The 20671-nt window shown below is 39.2% G+C and overlaps 1 protein-coding gene across 1 annotated transcript; it reads right to left on the reverse strand.

The window, feature by feature from the left end:
* Positions 1-856: 856 nt before the first annotated feature.
* Positions 857-19192, reverse strand: LOC111217390 (occludin-like). The gene is made up of 9 exons (XM_022739242.1): positions 18969-19192; positions 14838-15441; positions 13240-13431; positions 12257-12424; positions 6976-7139; positions 4525-4743; positions 3691-3862; positions 2680-2721; positions 857-2333 (listed from the first exon to the last, which is right to left on the reverse strand). The coding sequence occupies exons 2-9, from the start codon at positions 15420-15422 to the stop codon at positions 2235-2237; spliced, it is 1641 nt and encodes a 546-aa protein (XP_022594963.1). The 5' UTR covers positions 15423-15441; positions 18969-19192; the 3' UTR covers positions 857-2234.
* Between the last annotated feature and the right edge of the window lie 1479 nt (positions 19193-20671).

Here is a 20671-nt window from a genome sequence, read left to right on the forward strand (position 1 = left end):
CAAGTTAGTTTCAAGAGCTGAGTCCCAATATGTTAATACATATTTATTATCAGCACAATTTAATCATGTGTAGTGTTCACATTGTAAAAGTGACAAATATTCTCAAAGCAGTCAACATGCATACTAAATACAGTTATTTACTGATTGATTGAAGTGTTGTTGTTCCATAATCTTGCACAATGCAGTGCACACGGAAACAGGTGCTACTCACAGCAGAAAATGAAATTGCAGATGGTGGTGAAACAGCTACAGAAAGATCTATGATGTTTAGTACTAGTAACTAGTGTTACATTTGTTTAATTATAAAATGTCCTTATATCCGCATACACTATAGCGTGTTATTAACCATTTATTAAATGTTTAGATTGTGCTTATGAATGCCAAATGGCCAAAGTAAAGTGCTACCAGTGCACATTGTGTATTATTTCTTGTTGGTATAAAATGATATAGTATGTTGATTTTTTTTTTGTATATTAACTGCAATAACTGCATGTTATGACAATTAGTGGCAAATCTGTAGAAGGTTAGTTTAAAGTCTATAATAGTGTAATAGGATGGTATGGAATCTGGACACAGAAAATGACTGTACTGCTGGAGAGCTATAGAAAAAATCTTTTAAACATTGTTTACCAAAAGAGGGCAGTAACAGCTTACCTTCAATTTACTGGGATCAACACGGCCTCCTGCTCTCCCTGCTGGATGATCACTGCACATGCACACAGCTACAGATTCCTCCAAACCAGGAGGGTCCAAAAAAAAAAAAAGAAAAAGAAAAACAAGAGGTGGACTATCTGTAACAAATTTTTAGAGAATTAGAATTTTTTATTACTTACTGTATTCAATACTTTTTAGACATCATACCATATGGAAGTATACAGTTACAAAAAATGGTCTTTTATAATAGCATCAAAGAAAATAAATTCATATAAAAATAAATGGCTCGCAGATGGTTTGTAAAATGACAACAATGTTCTTCATAAAAATACAAATGCACGACAAATCAAAGGTATGTCTGAACAATTTCAAAAGGTACAGTAGATCCTAACACTTTGCACATGAAGTGAATTAATACAAAAATTACTGATGATGATGATGATGATGATGATTTTCATTGGCAAAGAATCAAATGAGAAGATGCACTCAGCTTATAGACAGTCAGCAAGACATGTTTTCCAGTTTATTGAGGAGCATGCATGATAAACAATATAAAAATAGTCTATTTTTTAATATTTTGCATAGCTTAAGCATATTTTGAATGACTGATTAAAAAAAACCACAAGCCCCGATGGGTCTTTAGTATGAACACATAACATAACGTCATCACAAATGCTAAGATATCTGCTGAATCTAACAGTCAGATACATACTGTAAATTTGATCTTGGTACGTAGTATGAGCACGATTCATTAAACGTATATATAACACAACATCTCATTGGCCAGTTTATCCCCTTTTTGGTTTCACTGCATCTACGACAATCAGTATCAACATCTTAGTGCAGACAAAAAGCTGGTATATGGGAAAAACACACACATGGTCCCGGCGGAGAGCAGTTAACTTCACTGACACTGAAGTTAGTTACAAACACTGACACACGATGAGAAAAGCACAACTAAAGTCCATTTGCGACAAAGGTAACGTCATGCCAAGGGTTAAAAGAAACAGCATATTTGCTCGCAAACAATCCCAGCAACCTGTCTCACCCTTCACTACGTTCTCTACAATACTGTTCCACCTCTTATCTGTGGAGATAAAACAAAGAAAAGTTGCCAATCTGGAGAGCAAACACAGCCACAGAAACCCAGCACAGTGTTATCACAGGTGACTGAAGGTCAGGTGACTTTCAAACAACCTTTCAAGTGGTTGCTTGCTTCAAACAATGAGCTGGACCTTTTAGAAAATGGCAGTGTTTGCTGTGGAAGTGGCTACAATTGAGGCTCCTGCTTCCATTTTCTTCCAAAAATTGAGTTATTCATACATTTCTGATCAAAGAGAATGAAGGAAACACATGTTTGGATCATTATTATTAACATACAATATGTTCCCTATGTGTGTGTGTGTGTGTGTGTGTGTATAAATGTGCCCCTCTGTATCCAGTGTGTGTAGGTGGTGTTCAGGTAACTTTGGTCTCAGCATGCCACAGTCTTTGCAGTATTTTGGAGTGTATCTTGGCCCGTGTCTGTGAGTGTTTGCTGTGTAGACCACAGAGCTGAGAGTCAGGACTGAGTGGATTCACTAGTGGTTCTTGTCGTAGTCCTTCACCATGCGTTTGATGTGGAACAGTTTGTGTCTCAGCCTGCGGCACTCCTTCTTCTTAGACCGGTAGTCTGATGTCTACAGAGTAGAGAGAGCACAGATGAGTCATTTAATACTGCACAACAGTGTACATATGTGCATTCATTACCGACAGCAATGAGTTATTAAATAATACTAGACAGTGACAATGTTCTGCTTTACAAAAACAGCAATAAAGCTCTATGTTAGACCATCTAGGAACAAGGTTAAAGAGAACACAAAGCAATCACAGAAGATCTATGAGCTAAAAAGGACTGTGACATTTTGAAGCTGTAGGTTAAGAACAAACTCTGTAAATGCATCCATAAATAGATGAAATATATTGTTAATAAAGGCTTTAGTAAGTTGAGTTTATAAAATGTTATCATCAGAGATGCGTCCTCACCTGCTTCAGATCCTTCAGTTGATTATATTCCTCTGCTACTGCCTGAGAAAATTAAGGAACAGACATGTTATGATCACGTCTTCCTCGCATTCAAACTGAATGGTGAAGGAATCTTGTATTTCCCAGTTTTACATGTTTTTTTGTGCATGACTGTGAATGATTTGAGAATAATTTTTGGAAGTCTGTCTTGGACTAGAGAACATCCTGAGACACTCAGTTGTGGAGAGGGATCATCTTACTTGAAACAAAGTCACATAAGTTGGATGTTTGATCTTGTGGAACTGATCAGTGTGGCGACTCAACAACTCACAATCTAATAATGAAAGTGCTGAAACTTATAGGTGCCTGTGAAACTTTTATTTTAATGATTTCTGTCGTTCTCTCTGTGCAACATATTAACATCGTTTCCTGTAACGTTTCTCACAAACTTCAGCACATTCACCACACAGACAGATTTCTTAGGCCTAACTGTGAACTCTGGATGTGGCAATGACTGTTGAGGTTTTCAAAGTTTCCATTTTTATTATAATTAATATTCTTTTTGTCTTTATCATTTATGAAGAGTTCTTGCTTAGTGGCCCTGGACAAAATGGAAAGTTTTGGCTCCAGGAGTGAAATCTGAGTGTTACACACAGGTAAAGAGCATACCTGGGATGACACAAATCTGAGTTCTGGCACTTTTGAGGGCGGAGGAAGGTGGAGTTTGAAGAACTTTTTGCAGCATCTTTTTGTAGCAAGATCAGCATCTCAAGATCAGCGCTGTTTATTATCAAATCGAGCATTTCACAATCAAATTTTGATCTGTTACTTTTTTTTCAATTAAAGCCTTCATACACCAAGGAAAAAGGTTTCTTTTTTTTTTTTAATTTAGGGTGAAATAACAGCATCTCAGTTACTGTGGATGTGATCCCCCCCCCCCACGTGTAGTCCTCAGTTTTTGGATTAAGGCCGATCATGCTTAAACTTTGCCTGTCACGTGACTTTTGGAGGTGAGCTCTGTACATATCTGACCTGGTATTTGGCAGAGGTGTCGTCCAGTGTGTCCAACTGACGGCTGAGTTTGTTCAGCTGATCATTAATGTCATCCATCTCAGCACACAGGCGCTTGTATTCCCTCAGGTCGGCATCAAACTCTCTCTTATAATCATGGCGCTGAACATCAGATGTAATCTCTGGATACATACTGGAAGAGGAGGAAGGAGAGCAAGAAGGAAAGATGACAAAAAGGATGCAGATTTGGGAGAGGAGAGAAAGACAAACAGACATCAGCAAGAGAGAAACCTGCGTAATGACCAGAAGGACCTGAAAAGGACACGTGACGACCTTCACTGAGGTTATCAGGTTTACTGCTGAACCACAGGAACACGCAGCAGAGATCAAGGTGCTATAGGCCTAAAGGTGTGTCCAACCACAGCCAAATAAGAATACTTTCTCATAAACTACATTGACTCCCATGTTTCGTACCTTTGGCCTAATTCTCTCATTATGCCTGACTACAGTCCATGTGAACTGGCATGCCTTAGAGGATTAACTACTCTCCCGCACAGAGGGAACATACAGACTATAGCCTTTTTCGTGCTTTGTTGTTTAAGCATCTGTTTATTTACTGTTTTATACTTGCATGTTTCAACCCAAAAGATATTATAGCTGCATTGTCTTGTAAATCAAGTCTTTCTCATGTGAGTCTGATTTTGTGAGCTTACAGTTTGATTCGGATCAGTGAATTTAGGTCTGGTCCTGAGGGAGTGACAGTGTTTGACTGCAATTTACATCCTGAGTTCTTGGTTAATGACATTTCCGTCTCTAATCCAGAGATACAGTGGTGCAGTCGTCTTTAATTCTCACCTCTCCCACTCCTCTGCGTCAAGTTCATTGCCTGTCTCTCCTCCTGTGGTGTACTCCGTCTCATACTGAGACTCGTCCAGCTCCGGGTTACGTCTGCGTCTCTTGCCCCTGTTGGCCGAGGGTTTGCGGCCCCCGCCCGTCTCCTCTGAAGGGCTGGAGCTGGTCCTTCCACCGGGGGAGAAGACCTCCAATGGCCGGCTGGTGGTCCTCTCCGAGTACCTGCAGGACAGCAACAAAGACATAAGAAAATTATTAGAAAAACTCTTGTTCATGTAGTCAGCATAAAGACGGTGGTTAAGTTTAAAGGCAGTGAAAAATTGCTTTTACTATCAGCTTTTTACTACAAGTGACATGAACACACTGTTTTCTGTTACTTCACATTAGAGATTTCTGCATGTGTTTTTGTCCTTGTGTTTCTCACTGGTTTGAGGTGTGAAATATGATTATGCCTCTCCTACAGAACCATGAAAAAGCAGCAGAGCTTTTGACTGTTAAACCTTTAATAAATACATCAGTATGTTTTTTCCCCTGAGACTTTGAAAGATGTCTTCTTCTTCAAAAAAAAACACTTTCTCATCTAGAACAGTAACTGTTCTTGGGAGCTGTTCAAAATATTCTACATGGAAAAAAAATACTTGTCTTAAAGGAATAGTTCAACATTTAGGAAATGCATTTATTTGTATATTTCTGGAAGACTCAGACGAGAAGATTGACACTACTCTCATGTCTGTACGTTAAATATGTTGCAACTGTTTGGTGTTTTGTGACTTGCAAAAGCCACCTCACTGTGCACATCGGATCCTACTGACCTTTGTTCCATTATAAAGATATAGGCAGTGAGGTTCTACAATGAATTTAGAGATTCTCATACAGTACAATAAACTTCTTACAGGCCATATATGTCATTTTCTTTGCAAATGAAAACAACATGAAATTGAAACATTAATTTACATTAAAAAACGTAAAGAATGAAAGTAATTAACCTCCAAGAATATAATGCTATATATAACAAGAGGAACTATAGATATGGTTGAATATGAGACGGTGACTAAATATAACAAATATTTACTGACATGACCCAGACAGATACAGGCATATGGAGGACGTAGACACCACTAATGATTATTGTTGCTCACAACCTACAATTTGCCTCTGTGCCATGTGGAGGAATCAGGTACAGCTCTTTAATAACAAGGGGGGAGGATGTGCTCAATTTTGTAGGTTTGCAGGGATTTGTAGAGGAATCCAAATCCAGTGGAGCAGATATTACAAGTTCTTACAAAAAAAAAGAAAAAAGGCTGCATTATGTCAGCAACAGAGGACATGGCAGGTCTTCAGGCTAACATTCTTCAGCTTATGAAAATGCCCGCTCTGTTTACTTTGTGAGAGAGGAAATCATCAAAAATAACAATATTCTGTGCTTTGAGCCAGCGGTGTAAAATACAACGATTAGTTTATTTTCTCTTGTTAACCGCATGCTCTGTTCTGAGGTCTTAACAAACTATAAAGAGCAGCGTACTTCAGACACACACACACTCAAGTATTGAGGACATTCATGCAAGCTTTGAAGAAAAATCAAATAACATTAGTTCACAAACATCCGGCTTTTTCCCGTCCTCAGAGAATTCAATGAAAATGAGAGAAAAAAAAAACCATAAAAACAAGAGAACGTTAATCCAACAAAGGCTCAAAGGTCACACACACAGCTCTCTTGTGTGGGCAGGGCAATATGTCTTCATGGGCTTTTAAACAGAGCAGTGATTAGATACTGTTTGAGTGTATCACGTGTTTGAACGGTTGATTGTGTGGAGTCTTTGCTTTACAGTGAGCAGAGGGAAACGTTGCAGCTTTTATCTTAATAGAAATTTTATATTTAAAAACTTGAAGACACAGTAAAATGAGAAATACAAGTTGTAATCCTGCATCATTGTGTTACTTGCTCAGATACGTATCTCTTGTTATATGCCTGATATTTGGGAGTATTTCTTTATTATAATGCCTCTCTTTTCTCTTCCTGAAAAAAATGTTTGATGGCTTATCTTGAGCTCATGGGTGTATATGTAATCTATATATGTACACACATCTATAGATTTATCAAATTAAATGTGATTTGGGGCAACTGGCTAACCCCAGTCACCATATATACCCACACTTGTTTCACGGTGACTGCGTTTAGAAACATTTAATCAGTTAAAATGTGGCTCATCTGATTTGGATGTAGAATGGGGACTGAGAATTTTGACCCACTTGCTGCGAATATAAGGAAATATTTTTGACAAGGATTTAGAAAAGTGGATCATTCATATTAAACATGATGCTGAACAAGTAACTTGTAACTGGAAGTAACTGGAAAAGAGATTGAATATACAGTACATGCCCGATTTGTTTCAACCCTAATGAAATTGAAAGTATAAAAAACAGAAAAGGGTCTGAGAAAACATGGTCACCCACTCGTTGTTGTCAAAGGTGTCTCCGTCATAGGAGCCGATGTCCACCTTGGCTGGGGGGTAGGAGATGAAACTGTTCGCTGAGGCGTTGAGCAGCCCGCCTCCCTTCTCTGACACCAGCAGGGTAGGAGCGTCCTGAACACTGCGGCTTTCCTCCACATTGTTCACCTACAGCAGGCAGGAAAAAACACGAGGAACAGACTCAGCAAACACAAACAAACAACCGAAATACTGACAAAGAGCAGGACCCACCACAGGCTCATTTTCTGACTGACATCCTGTTTAGGAAGCCATCTTGACTTAAGGAGGAAAGAGAGGCTATCTCTACACCACAGACAAGAGTATGGTAATTAGCGCTTAAAGTTTGAGAGAGCAGTGAGGCATGAAATTGGACGGCACAGTCCAACTCCTCTGTGAAATGTGGGTTATCTGCTCGAAAAGGTCAAGAAAATTAAAACACTGACTAAAGCCTAATTGTAAAATAAACTCAAAGAGACCAAAATCTTTGAGTCTAATATAATATATTGATGGTTTCTTCCATCTGTTTCTGATAGCCTTATGACCTAAAACGATTAGTCATAAGGATACATACATTAATGTCTATTACTGGACATTAATCGCAGCTTTGCTTTAACTTCTTTCTGTTATTTCACATCTTCATGAACACCTTGAACGGATATGCTCCTTCTTCATTTCTTCAAACAAAAGGAAACACTGTCTGTCATGTAAATATGTTCGCCTTAATCTGTGTTTCCAAGTCCTTCCTGTAAGGACAGATGGTCTACATGAGGGAATTCCTGACAATGAAGGCCTCAGGGGGGGTCACTGTTTCTTCCAGTAAATTTATCAATCAAGCCAAACCTCTACACAAGCAGTAGAGTCAAAAACTTTCAATGGCTCCTATTGTTTCTCTACTATCTGGAATGCTGACTGACTTACTGGCAGCAGAAACTCTTTGGGTGTGAGGCCCCTAAAAACACAATGAAAAGATTGAGTTTATTAAATATTTAATACATAAGTAAGGAGGTTTTAAGTAAAGGTCAAAATCTAGGTGCACCATATCTGCCTTTGTCCATAAAAAATGGGGCGATGCTATTTTTAAAAATGCATATTTCTGAAAAACGTTAAAACTGTGCAGGGCCCGATTATTTTCCTCTGAAATAAGACATTTTACATCAACTGCCACTGAACAGGGACAGATGAATACTTGCTGTACTTGTCTATAATGTGCATTCAGCACCAGGCCTTGTCTAGTGAGCCAAAATTTTCTTTTGGGTGCTGGTCAGAGCTGGGAATTTACTATTCTCCAACCCTGGGAACCTTTACAAAACATCCTCTCTGCTGTTTTCTTGGGTGGTGCATTACTGAGCAAGTTCCTAAATTCCTCACAGTGCAGGAGCAGATCTGAACATCAGCCTAGCCCCCAAAAAACAATAATCACTGTGGGTGGAGTGTTTGGGTGGGGGGGAGTTGCCCTTTTTGCAGCTGCAGGAGAGACCTGTTTGAAGAGTGAAGTGCATGTAAGAATCCCAACAATGCCCTGTGAGTGTGCAGCACAGCAGCTGCCGGACTGGAAGCAGAGTATGTGAGAGTGGTGGACCTGCTGAAGCAAAGCAAGGAGGCAAAGAAACACATAGAGATAGAGCGGTGACTGTTGATGAGGAAGGGAGGAATTAAGAGGAAGCAGGAAAGGATGAAAGTGTGGATAAGGCAAAGTGAGGAAGACGTGCAATAAAATAATAATGGGAAGCAGAAAAGTGGCAAGGACAGAGTGTCATGATGGAGACAAGTACAAACCAAGGAGAAGGTGGTGTAAAAGGAAAAGTGAAGCACTGTTAAGAGTGGAAAAAAGGAATGATCAAGTTTTATGTAAGATGTAAATGTAAATTGTAAATTAATATTATTTAAATTTGATGTAAAAAACCGCTATTAATTGGAAGCATTGTGCTTCACCATAGATAATGGCACTTACATGTTGTGAAACTAGTGTGAACACTTACAGCAAATTACATTACATTAACTGACATATTTAAAGAAAAACAATTGGAAAGAGCTCTACTCAACTCAACTCTACTCAACTGTACTTATATATTATATTATATATTATAGATTAACTGTACTTAAACATATCAAGTTTCATCTCTGAAAAAATGGAGGTAAAGGTGTAGGCGGACAACTTGCTTTCTTCTTCTTTCTCTTGTATTTAACTCTCTAATGTTTTTTGTGTGTGTGTGTGTGTGTGTGTGTGTGTGTGTGTGTTTTATTTACGGTCTCACTGCCTTGGATAACTAAAGCATCGGCTGTCAAATTAAGCCAGCTGTAGCTAAGCAGGTTTATTAGCTAAGTTTAACCAGTAAGTTGTCTTTTCATCTAAATGACCAGTTTGTAAGAGGGAAACCTGGAGGTCTTCAATGACATGCAATGTATAATTTGATCTAATTTTTGCACATATGTTCTTCTCTTTTCCTTTCACATAAAAATACGTTTGACTAAACTTGATACAAATTTGCTTGGATATTTTGCAAATCACAATTTCAATTACAATCACACTATTGGTCAGAAAAATCAAAAACTGTAACTAGATATTTTCCTCGAAACAGTCAGACCAGAGATGAGAATTTGTAAGAATGAATTAGATCATCTTTTTTATCCATGGTTCACCAGCATTTTGTTTCTTAATACAGTATTTATTAATCTTGTTTAATGCCCAGACCTTTTTATACTATACACTGTACAACCTTGTTAAATTTTTGCTTAGATTTACTCTCGACAGTAAATGGATGTTTTAATTCACGTCTATGGAACCGGTCCAGGGTGCGTTCACTCTACATCTGTGTAGCACTTCAGTGTTTACAGTGCACAGACAGCCATGCAGAAACCAACTCTTGATGACCTCATGCAGCAGACACAATGCAGCCCCCCCACCCCTCGGGTGAGCTGAATGAGGCCTGTGTGTGAGGTCATCAGAGTGAGCCTGGCCTCCCTGAGCTCAGCAACAGAGCTGGGTGCAATCTCAAACACCAACCACCGCCTTAGACTGTCACTGGCCTTGTGCTTAAAGGAGCCAAACAAGCCCCATGACTCATTCTGTGGCACAGAGACAGGTACTGCAGCAATGAAGGAAAAAAATAACAGCAGAGTGGATCATTGGAAACATGAGGAAACTCAGGAAAGGGCGGCAACCCTTCCAAGTGTTCTGTTTGTTTAGGCTGTTATAAAAATAAAATATGTATGTAGGCCATACAGTTAATACGACTTTACAATAATGACACACTTAGGCTGACCTGCTTTTGTAGATAATACCGTCTTCAGGCAGCAAAGTCATATATGTTTCACAACCCACATGCAATTTGCATGTTTTTTGAATAAATAATTATCTATTTGCAATGACAGTCATCAAATCTTCTCAGATTCCTCGTCCTTGGAAACTCTTTCCCCTTTTATCCAGACTCTATAATACCAGAACATATTTCTTACTCTTTTTTTACAGCTGCATTTACATGAAAAATATCAGGATTTGTTACGTTTCTAAATGCAGAGGCAGTGTACAGTTAATTACTGCAGTGTACCTACAATAAGTCTGATGACATCAGTGAGCATGGCTCCATTATTAGACTCTAGTGCTGGTCATATAATTCACTCTGGGCTTGTCTCATGTCCTCTGCTCTGCCTGTAAACCTCTGCCTGCATGATGCCATGTTCTAGACAATGACAAGCACTTTCATAAACAAACAGCTCTATATAATCCAACATAACACCATGTCTGTTCAGCTTTTCCTTTCTCAGTCAGTGCAAAAGATCCACTGTGACTCACTTCAACCTTAACTGACTAATCTGATCAAATCAAAAAAAGCTAAGCTAGTGATTCTGACTTTAAGTCAAGATACATATTACAAACTGCAGTACATGGAGGGCTAGGGATGTTTAGCTTAGCCTTTTATCACCTTAATAAAATCCTGAAGACAAATCAAAGTTTAATAATTGTTTTCTTGAATGCGTAAAAATTTTAAATGAGTTTTTCTGTTTATTTGTATTTCTCTCACTTGCAAATAGCACATATTTACTTTAATCAATGTGTCTGCATGTATTGATTTGTGTTCTTGAACTCGCCTGCACAATGTTTGAACAAACACTCGAGGTCGACACTATGTACTGGGGAGGATGCATCATTTCAGACCCATGTGACATTTAGTTTTAAGATACAAAACAATAGAAATTGTTCAGAAAGAAGTGTACACATATGTTAGTGTTTCAAACTTCCTTTACAAAATGTCAAACCACCCGACTGGTGCTGTTTCTGACCATCAATTAAATTTCAAACCTAAACTTTTGATGTAAACTAATTGTCACTTCACTGTGTGAAACAGGCATCATTTGAAAAGACGCAAATCGAGTCAATAATCAACCCATATCTCAGGTAACAGTCCCATATGACTAGAGCACTGTTGACATTTAAAAACCCCAAGGCAGGCTCTCCAGAAACCACCTGCCTGCCTACTATCTTCAGGTGGTTAATGATTACTCAGAGTGAAACCAGGTAGTAGGTCATGAGTAAACAATCACCGACTGCTATCAGCCCTGGCCCTGGACAAAGTGACTCAGTCAAAGGAAACAGTCTTATGGTAGTGTGACTGTGTCCCTGCTGCATCCTATAAAAGTCTATATATGATGATGCTTTTGGACTTTAACCTCATAAAGACAAGCGGTGAAAGCATATGAGAGATGTAAACTGGTACACAACATTACAAAGTCTGTCTGGACAAACAGCAGAGTCACATATTAAAAATAGCACAGCAAGAGACAAGCCAACCATGGGAATGTGCAAGTGTCAGTTTTAGTTATTTACTGCATCTGCATCACCACAATCACCTAACCTGTCTTTACAACTGATGACTACCTCACTGATGACCTACCTACTTAACCTACTTAGCATCGTAAAAAGGCGTAGAAACTAATTTGACACGTAACAACAAGTCACACAATGTGGTGACAGGAGGGGAAAAGCAAATGTCCATCCGTTTTGGTGCCAGAATCTTCTACGGAGAAAAAAAAAAAAAACACTGCAGTTGATCATTTCATCTTCGAATCAAATCTGAATATTGAACATTGCGTTCCATCAACCTTTCTTTAGGCTGGATTTAAACTCATTGTGACCCTGTTCATTTGACTGCAAGCTGTGCATGCACAAACTCAAGGTCAGTTTGGGTCAAAATGTGATTTTTCTTTGTAAATCCCATGTAAACCCAGTCTTATTACACTGTGAATACCATCCTGTTGTCTCTTACCCATTCCTCTACATCTCTGCCTTCTGAGGCCTTCCCTCCGACAAGAGGCTCCTCCCAATAGATGTTTGGTTTCCCGTAGCGCCAGATCTTCCCTCTAGTCTTGTGTGCAAAGAAAGCTGCAACACCCCAAGCGATTACGACCAGGAATCCGCACACCATGGCAACTCCCTAGAAAAGCAAAAACATGGGGATGAAATTTGGAAAGTTCTCAACTAGATAAGCTCTGAGATAAAGCTGGTTTATCCTGGGACAAGCAGTACACAAATACACATATGTGACGTCACTGGGAGAAATACATATCACAATCTGCGGCGTCATGTACCACAAATATAACAATTGTTTCACAACAGATACCATCACAATAGAGTACAGATATTTCTCAAAAACAAATGATACACAAGTACACCCCGAGCAGTTACAGTACACAGTCATTTTAGTACTGCAACAATATTTTCAGTTAATCTAATAGTGAATCAGCAGAAAGCTAATCAACTATTTTGATAATCAAATGACAAAATCAGCAAACTTTTCTTGTTCCAGCTTCTAAAGTGTCAAGATTTGCTCTCTGTACATTGTATATATTTGGGTTTTGGACTGTTGTTCAGACAGAATACACAAAAGTAAATTGACAACATCACCTTGAGCTTAAACTCCAAGAATTTTTGATGGGCATTGTCTGACAATTTATAGACTATAGAAAAAAAATGTAAAAAAAGAAATGTCACTTGCAGTCCTTATTACTTTATCTGTGACCCTTCACATCTTGCAGTCTAAAATATACATACATTTTCGGGCATTTCATACTCATTCGGCTTAAAATACCTTCCATAAAACTATTACACCTGGAGTCAGATGAATTTAAAATGATGTTATAAATATACATTGTTACACAATGTTAAACTACATCTACATGAAATTATCCTGGAGAATGCACTAACTCAACCCTTGATATCTGCAAAATATGTTCAGGAAAAACTACAAACCTCCTGTGGATCCACAAAGCAGTAATGGTAGAGGTACTGGTTGTAGATGGGGAAGCCTCCCACTCCACCCATCTGTGAGTAGCTGGTCTGGTAGAGGTTCTGGCACATCATGAGCATCGGATTGTACATCATACTGGAGGAGCCCTGGGCCATGGGGTTCACTCCGACAATGTAGACAATGCTTATGATGCCCTGAAGAAGAAATGGGTTTAGTACATTTACAGTCGTATTAATATCTACAATTATATAATCTCTTATTGAAAAAGACTTTGTAGTATTTATAGTCGCACTCCACAGTATTCAAATCAAATATGACTAAGACAACACTGTCAGATCATGTGAAGACAGCAGCAATTATATCATCCAAGTGGACATACTGTGAGTGCAAAGGGGACAGGACAACAAGCAGTTAACTGACTTAAGGCTACTCTCTAGTGTTTTCCATTCTATCTGTAATAAATACTTTACTGAAGCTTAATCAGCTGGAAACATCTAAAAGCATCCAGATTGTTATGGATGCTTTGTATAATAAATGTTCTGCCTTTATCTACACTGAATTTGATTATGTGCTGAGCAAAAATAGAATATAATAAACACTCCTGCAGGTTTATGGAAATCATGTAAACTCTATTTGACTCAGAACTTGTAAATTTTCAGAAATTATTTAAGAGCAGCACAAAAGAAAGTCCCCAGATTGAACATCTTTAAACTCTAAATCCCCAGCAGGTTAGAAATTAAATTAACAGATTGGGTCCCAGTAAGAGTAGTAGCACTGTTTTATACCAAACACTGCATAAACATCTGGATGTGATCTTGGATGAACATCTCTATGAACATGCACTTTAACCAACTCAACAAGATTTAAACTGTGTACACAGAGTCCTGTTTCAGGTTATACTTCTGGTATTTAGGGTTTTTGAAAAAAATACATATTTGAATACCATTCATAACAGAGCTCAGTGTTTACAACAGTTTTGACTGTTTGTTTGAAGGTGGGATTGGGAAACTCCAAATATTGGACATCACTGTGAGATGCCTCAGCTGGGAAATGCTAATGCGTTGCTTCTATTGTAAGGTGAAATCAAATTTCTCACATATTATATCAGCTACACTGATGAATATAAATGCATGATCTAAACAAAGCTTAACACTATCTACGTATGTGTGCTCTGTGTAATTTAGGTGAGACTGAAAATTACTTGCAGTAAATGTTTTATATACTTAAAGACTTAAGTATATTGTTCTCCATCTGAATTTCTTTTAGATGGATCATAGGAAAAGACTTGTTTTCGTGTTTGTTCTCCCCAGACACCTCTGAGGAGGTGGGTATTTAGTCTGAATCTGAGGATAGTCATCCGTGCTCTACTTCTAGACCATTGTGTTTTCTGTAATATTTGTACTATTGATCCCCTGTTGGGAAATCATTTTGGCTCCAATGAAGGAGTCATCAATGACATGATATGACAGCAGCGCCTGATTGGGCCTGATGATGGGTCAAAACATCATTTAACACTAAAACTGGGTTAACCGCTAACTGCTGATACCACAGAAGAAGATAAATAACAGAAATGTGAAACTGAAATATGAATGAGGTTTACCTGCAGGATAGCCATGATGATGCTGGTTACCAGTAGGGCCAGAAAGAACTTCCTGCTGCGGACCATGTTGGATTTAGAGAAGCTGGCGATGAAGAATGCAAGTGCTGCTATGAAGGTAATGGCCGCCATGGCAATCATAGTGGTTTTGGCTGAGTAAGGTGAGATGTAGGAGCCGTAGTAGTTTCCGTAGCCTCCATAACCCCCATAACCCCCATAACCTCCATATCCTGAGCCATAGCTGCCCCCACCGTATCCGCTGCCATAGCCCAGTCCAGAACCATAGTAACCCGAACCGTATCCATACTGGATGTCCCACATGAGAGTGGAGGCCACACAGGCAAATATCACCACACACAGCACAATCACCACAGCCATCATGGCCTTGATGATCCCGGGAGGTGACAGCCATTTGTAGAAGTGCTGTGGTTTTTCCTCAATGTAGTAAGATCCCGGCGGAGGTGGATACGCGTTGTAATCGCTCTGAGGGCCATGGAAGCTGCCCGGAGGGCCAAAGCCGTTATTGGATGGTGGGGTGAAAGGAGGACTGTAAACAGGTGGACTCTCATAGTGCTGCTTGTCAAACATCGCTCAAAGATGTCTGGAACTGTGAACAGAAACAACAAAACAAAAGGTTTGTGGACAAACTGGGAGAGCAAAGTGCACCGCACAAGGCTGGGAAGAGCTGTCTGGCTCTGTTTTTCAGCAGCACTGATATGAGTACCAGTAATAATGTTGAAAGTTAGGTGTGAGTGTGTTTAGTAATGAGGCTTAGGAACTGAACAGTGTAAATGTTTTACCATATCCAAGGGAATGTGATTTATGAGAGTACAAGTTATGTTGTTTTTGCAGTTTCTCTCTGTCAGGTCGAGTAAATTAGGTTTCACTGAGACCAGAGTGTTTATCACTTATCATACCTGCTGGCTTATGTTAACAGCAAATAGAAATATCAGAGGAATGACCTTAGCTTTGAGGTCTCTGAAGCATTAAAATCAGAATCGCTGTGGAGATGTCGGTACCAGGACAGAGAGCGCAGCCAAACAACAATACTTTCCTTTTTGCCTCTTCAGTGGCTGTAGGAGTCTCTCTCCCTCCTCCACAGTGTCCAGCCAGACTTTGAACATTTCACATGCCTCCCTACAGCTACAAATTTTGGTTTCTTTATGTTACATATTTGACAGACATATCCAAGACCACAGTGTATACGACTTAACAATGCCCATTCTTCTAAACAGAGCCCTACAGGGAGTGGGCTGCCTACATGTTGGAGTGAAAAGACACAGAAACAGCAGGGCAACGTTACTGTGAGGACAAAAATTGTGATTTTCCAACTGTTATCTCACTGATATGAACACAATACTGAACGCAACGTGTTTGCAACAGACTGTAACATTTCATCTGTTCATACACCAAATAACAATAGGGAAGTCCATTGATTCATGGGCAGCAACTAACAGTTACTTTTGTTTTTGGTTTATCTTATTTTCCGATTAATTGATTAAGTTATATATATATATGGTTTAATCTATAAAAAGTCAAAAAATTATGAAAGAAAAGACATTTGCTAGTTACAGCTTCCAAAAAGTAATAATGTGCTGCTTTTCTCCGTTTTGTATTGCTGTAAGTTCATCCTCTCTGGGTTTTGCACTGTATATATGGAACTGAATATGTCGCATAGGGCTCTGTGAAGGGCAATTTTTTTATTATTTACAGACATTTTATGGACAAAATTATTAATAGAGAGAATTGACAGCTTAATCAATAAAGACTATAAGTGTTTTTGCCGGCCCTATTCATAAATTAAATGCAAATTATTCTGTCAACTGAGGTCTATCTTCCAGTGGCACCACAGCTCTGATTTTTAAAAACAAAAACGCCTCTTTAATCTACAGACTTCTTCTCTTTGGGCATCTTGTGAAGGAGGTAATGGCCAAGATGGCCGGCCATTCAGACATTTAGACACACAGACAGAGAGACGGTCCCTGGCACTGCCTACAGTCTACAGTCCCGGGTAATAACTCTCCTCTCTTTATGCGACTCTGGCACACACAGCAGTGGAGGTCTCGCCTCAGAGCCTCCATCCCAGACACCTTCCCATTATTCCCTCCCTCATTCCTCCATATCCTTCATCCCCCTTCACGACCCCCCCCGTCCCCCAACTCTCTCGCCCTCCTTCTCTCCATCCCTCCATAACTTCTTGCCTTTGTTTTGAGAGCAGGAGGGGCAAAAGTCAAGGCTGCTCGTCACGGGAACAGTGTTGCCATGGAGTCAGGGGGGAAAAAAAAGAAAGAAAGAAAACTGGGGCACTGTCCAGGGAGGATCAAACAAGGGCTCCTCTGTGCTGCTCCTGAGTGGAGTCAGAGGGGAGAGACAGAAAGAGGGGAGGACAGGTGGATGGGTAAAGTGTGTGCTGTGGTGTCAGGTGTTCTTTATTGTTGATCAACAGGCTGTCCCGTAAGCTACTGGGTCTTAGTTTATTTCCTAGTGCAGTGTTTGATTATATCAATTACTGGCAGGAAGCAATCTGAAGGTCAAGGAATTTCCAGAAGGCCCAAACAACTACCCCACAACTCCCTTCAAAATTTCTACTTTAATACATTAAGAAACATACAATATTTCAAGCTCAAGCTGGCTCTTCTTCAGGTTCAAAGGAATCAGAGGCTTTAAAATCTTCAAAATCAAAATCTTTACCTCTTCTAAACCTGTCAAAGACAAAGGCCAATTCGGCCTTTGGTGGTTGCAGCTTTTCAAATGGAGGAAATTGCTGTTTCTTTTTGTTTTAACATTATAATAAACTGAATATGTTTGGGTTTTGGACTGTTAGTCAGATAAAACAAGACATCTGATGATATTCACTTGGGGTATTAGAAAACTAAAATGGTAATTTTTTTTATAGTTTATTATCAAAATAATAACCAACAAAATATTTTCTAACATACAAGCTAGACAAGAAACATGTGCACAAAACCATATGACATTTTCTTATTACGGAGAAGCCTAGTGTACTTTTACTCAAAGCACTTGCTGTATAATAGTAGAAATAGTAGGAGTAACAGTAGCAGCAGCAGTAGTAGTAGTAATAGTAGTTGTAGTGGTAGTACAGTGGTGTTTGTCTAACAATGGCTCACTAATGTAATTTTCAAGCTGGGCCGAAAGCTCAGTTTTTGGACGACTGTCACAGGTCAGGTCAGACACCCACCAGCCGCAGCCTGAGCACCGCTACAACACAGAGACTCTATCATCTGCTGCTGATAATGGAATTCCAGTCAAACAGTCACATGTCTCACATCTGTCAAAAACAATTAAGCCCCTGCCCCATGTAGGCTGAGACCCACTGGCATACACACAGGAGTCAGCCAAGACGTCCTGCCAAAACACCTACCCAGTGAAAAATCTCCTCAATCATAATAAACTCATAATAAACTGGATAAATGTTGGATGAACTGAATATGGATGAAAATACTACTAACAGAAACACCTCTCAGTGTAATGCAAAGCAATCAAATTAAAGATAACCACAAACTACAGCTTCCACAAAGTTAGATCAATGTCTCTACAACAGAAACTGAATATTATCACCTTCATTTACTGCACTGCTGCTGCATTGGACTGCATTAGTGTTGGCAAGGTGTATACCTAATAAACGGGCACCTGGGTGTGATAAATCAGTCGATATAGTAGCTATTAATCTGTAACACAATTCAAAACAGATGAACAGATTGCAGATTGTGAACCTGTGTTGTGAGTTTTGGTTGTTTATGATCACGGGTTGTCTCTTTAAACTTGAATTTCTAACGCAATTCAATTCAAATCATCATAAATATTATTTACGATGGTTAGAATGATTTTTCCTGATGTGATTCTCTAGATTTCTGATATAACTCGTTATAATCAATAACAAACAGTGAACCATTCATGGTGTTATAGCTAATGGGTTAAATGCTTGGAAAACAACATGAGGGACCCACCTGTCCAAGTTACAAATCTACCGTTATAAAAGCTGCGTTCACTCACATATTTCAGGAGCACACTTCTAAGAAACACATCCATGCAGGTTTAGTCTGACAGAATGAGTTTAAATACAGCTATTATAATAACTTAACTTAACTTACTCCACCTTAAGTGTTGCCTTACCTGAGGGTCGTGGAGGGGAATGAAAACTTCAGCTCTGTCCGTCCCTGTTTCCAGGGAAAACTCTCCTGGCTGTGAAAGTTTGAGAACAGCTGAGGAAAATAGGTGTCCGGAAGAAAAATAAAATGTTTCTGTGCTGACTTCAATATGGACTTCTTTCTCTGGGGCAAACTTTGAAAGTCGTGACCCCGCTTGAAGCTCCTCTCCCGGGCAGAGACCAGCGACAACGGTTTCCGTACAGGCGACTGCCTCTGAACAAGTGCTTTGTCCCGCCTGTCCGCGGTGATGAGGCCGCCGCACAACAGCCACACCGCCGCGATTCAACCGCCAGAGGTCGGCCTTTCTGCGGTTCACACATGGACAGATTGTGAGATACTGGGCCCCCTACACTTCCACTATAGGAACAAGACCCCCAGACTGAACCACGTGATCAGTTTGCGTCTCTTCAGAGTTGTTTTGTATCTCTTTTTGGTCGTTTCACATCTGTTTGATGTCCTTGTGCACATCTGTGTAGTCATTTTGAGACTTTACTGCTGTTATGATTTTTGTATTTTTTTTTAATGTAATTTTTTTGTCTCTTTGTGGTTGTTACTAGTCTTTGTGTCTGTTTTGCATCTCCTTGGAACTATTTTGTCTCGTTTTTGTGGGCTAAAAACGAGACAAAATTTTGTGGTCTAAATATCTTTGTGTTTTGAGTCTTTGTAATAGTTTTGCTTTGCTTCTCCTTGGATGCATATTGCATGTATTTGTTATTTTTGTCTCTTTTTGTAAGCTAGTTGTTTGATTTTTCAACAAGAAATATTAACATCCACTTGAAACAGAGGCTCCAGGGATCCCCTGACCCTTGGGCTGCTGGTGCCCAGTGTGCCCATGTGTGCTCAATAAACCATACATGGTTTACAGCAAGCATATGGGACTGAGACACTTTTAAATACAATCAATCAAATACAAAATCCTAATAGATAAATGATGACCAAAAGTAAAAAGATAAATATAATCATAAATATAACCATCACTGTCACCATAGTGTTCTACCAGACAACATATTTGTTAAGCAGCACTTAAGTAACAGTATTAGCAATAAGACAAACATTTATGGGGATAAGGTGTTAGGTTTAAATTCAAGTTTAACAAGAAATCTCCTATAACATTTCATGTTGGTGTCAAATCATCATCTGTGGGTTTTTTTTATCTTAGGACACTTGCTACATGACTTTTGTCATCTCTCTGTTTCGCAGTCAAGTTGCATTGTCATTAGTTTGTTTCAGTGTATAAATTCAATTGCATTCCTCCATGAGGGTGTAGACTCCTCTGTATGAAACAAAGAAACTGAGCTGCCTCTGATTTCCTCACTAGCTGTACAAGGAAGGGAGTTTTTGAAAAAATAAACCTGCTTTCTTGGTCAAAATAAAACACTGAGGCTGCACAAATAAAGCGCAACATCATATGCGCAAAATGAGACCATAAAATTGACAAACCTCACATCAGATTAATTGTGATTCTTAACACGGTGACGGTGACAGATTAAAGTTTAACAGTGAAATACAAACTCTTGCCACTCTACACTGCAGTGAACCAGTGTGTGTTTGAGAGAGAACAGGACTCTGGACCTGCTGGAATTGATTTTAAAAAAATTTACAAAACAATAAGAATTTAAATCACAGAGGTGTGTAACATACTGATGAGGTCACTCATTGCCCCCTTGA

The sequence above is a fragment of the Seriola dumerili genome, unplaced genomic scaffold, assembly GCF_002260705.1.
Source record: "Seriola dumerili isolate Sdu_G_001 unplaced genomic scaffold, Sdu_1.0 BDQW01000002.1, whole genome shotgun sequence".
NCBI lineage: Eukaryota > Metazoa > Chordata > Actinopteri > Carangiformes > Carangidae > Seriola > Seriola dumerili.

Bases quoted from the DNA above. Each gene is read 5' to 3' on its own strand.
- LOC111217390 (XM_022739242.1), bottom strand. From the start codon at position 15,422: ATGTTTGACAAGCAGCACTATGAGAGTCCACCTGTTTACAGTCCTCCT. The intron at 12,425-13,239 runs GTTTGTAGTTTT...TTGCTTTTCTAG, and splicing joins GCTTTGTGGATCCACAGGAG to GGAGTTGCCATGGTGTGCGG. The intron at 3,863-4,524 runs GTGAGAATTAAA...CTCCTCTTCCAG, and splicing joins GACGCAGAGGAGTGGGAGAG to TATGTATCCAGAGATTACAT.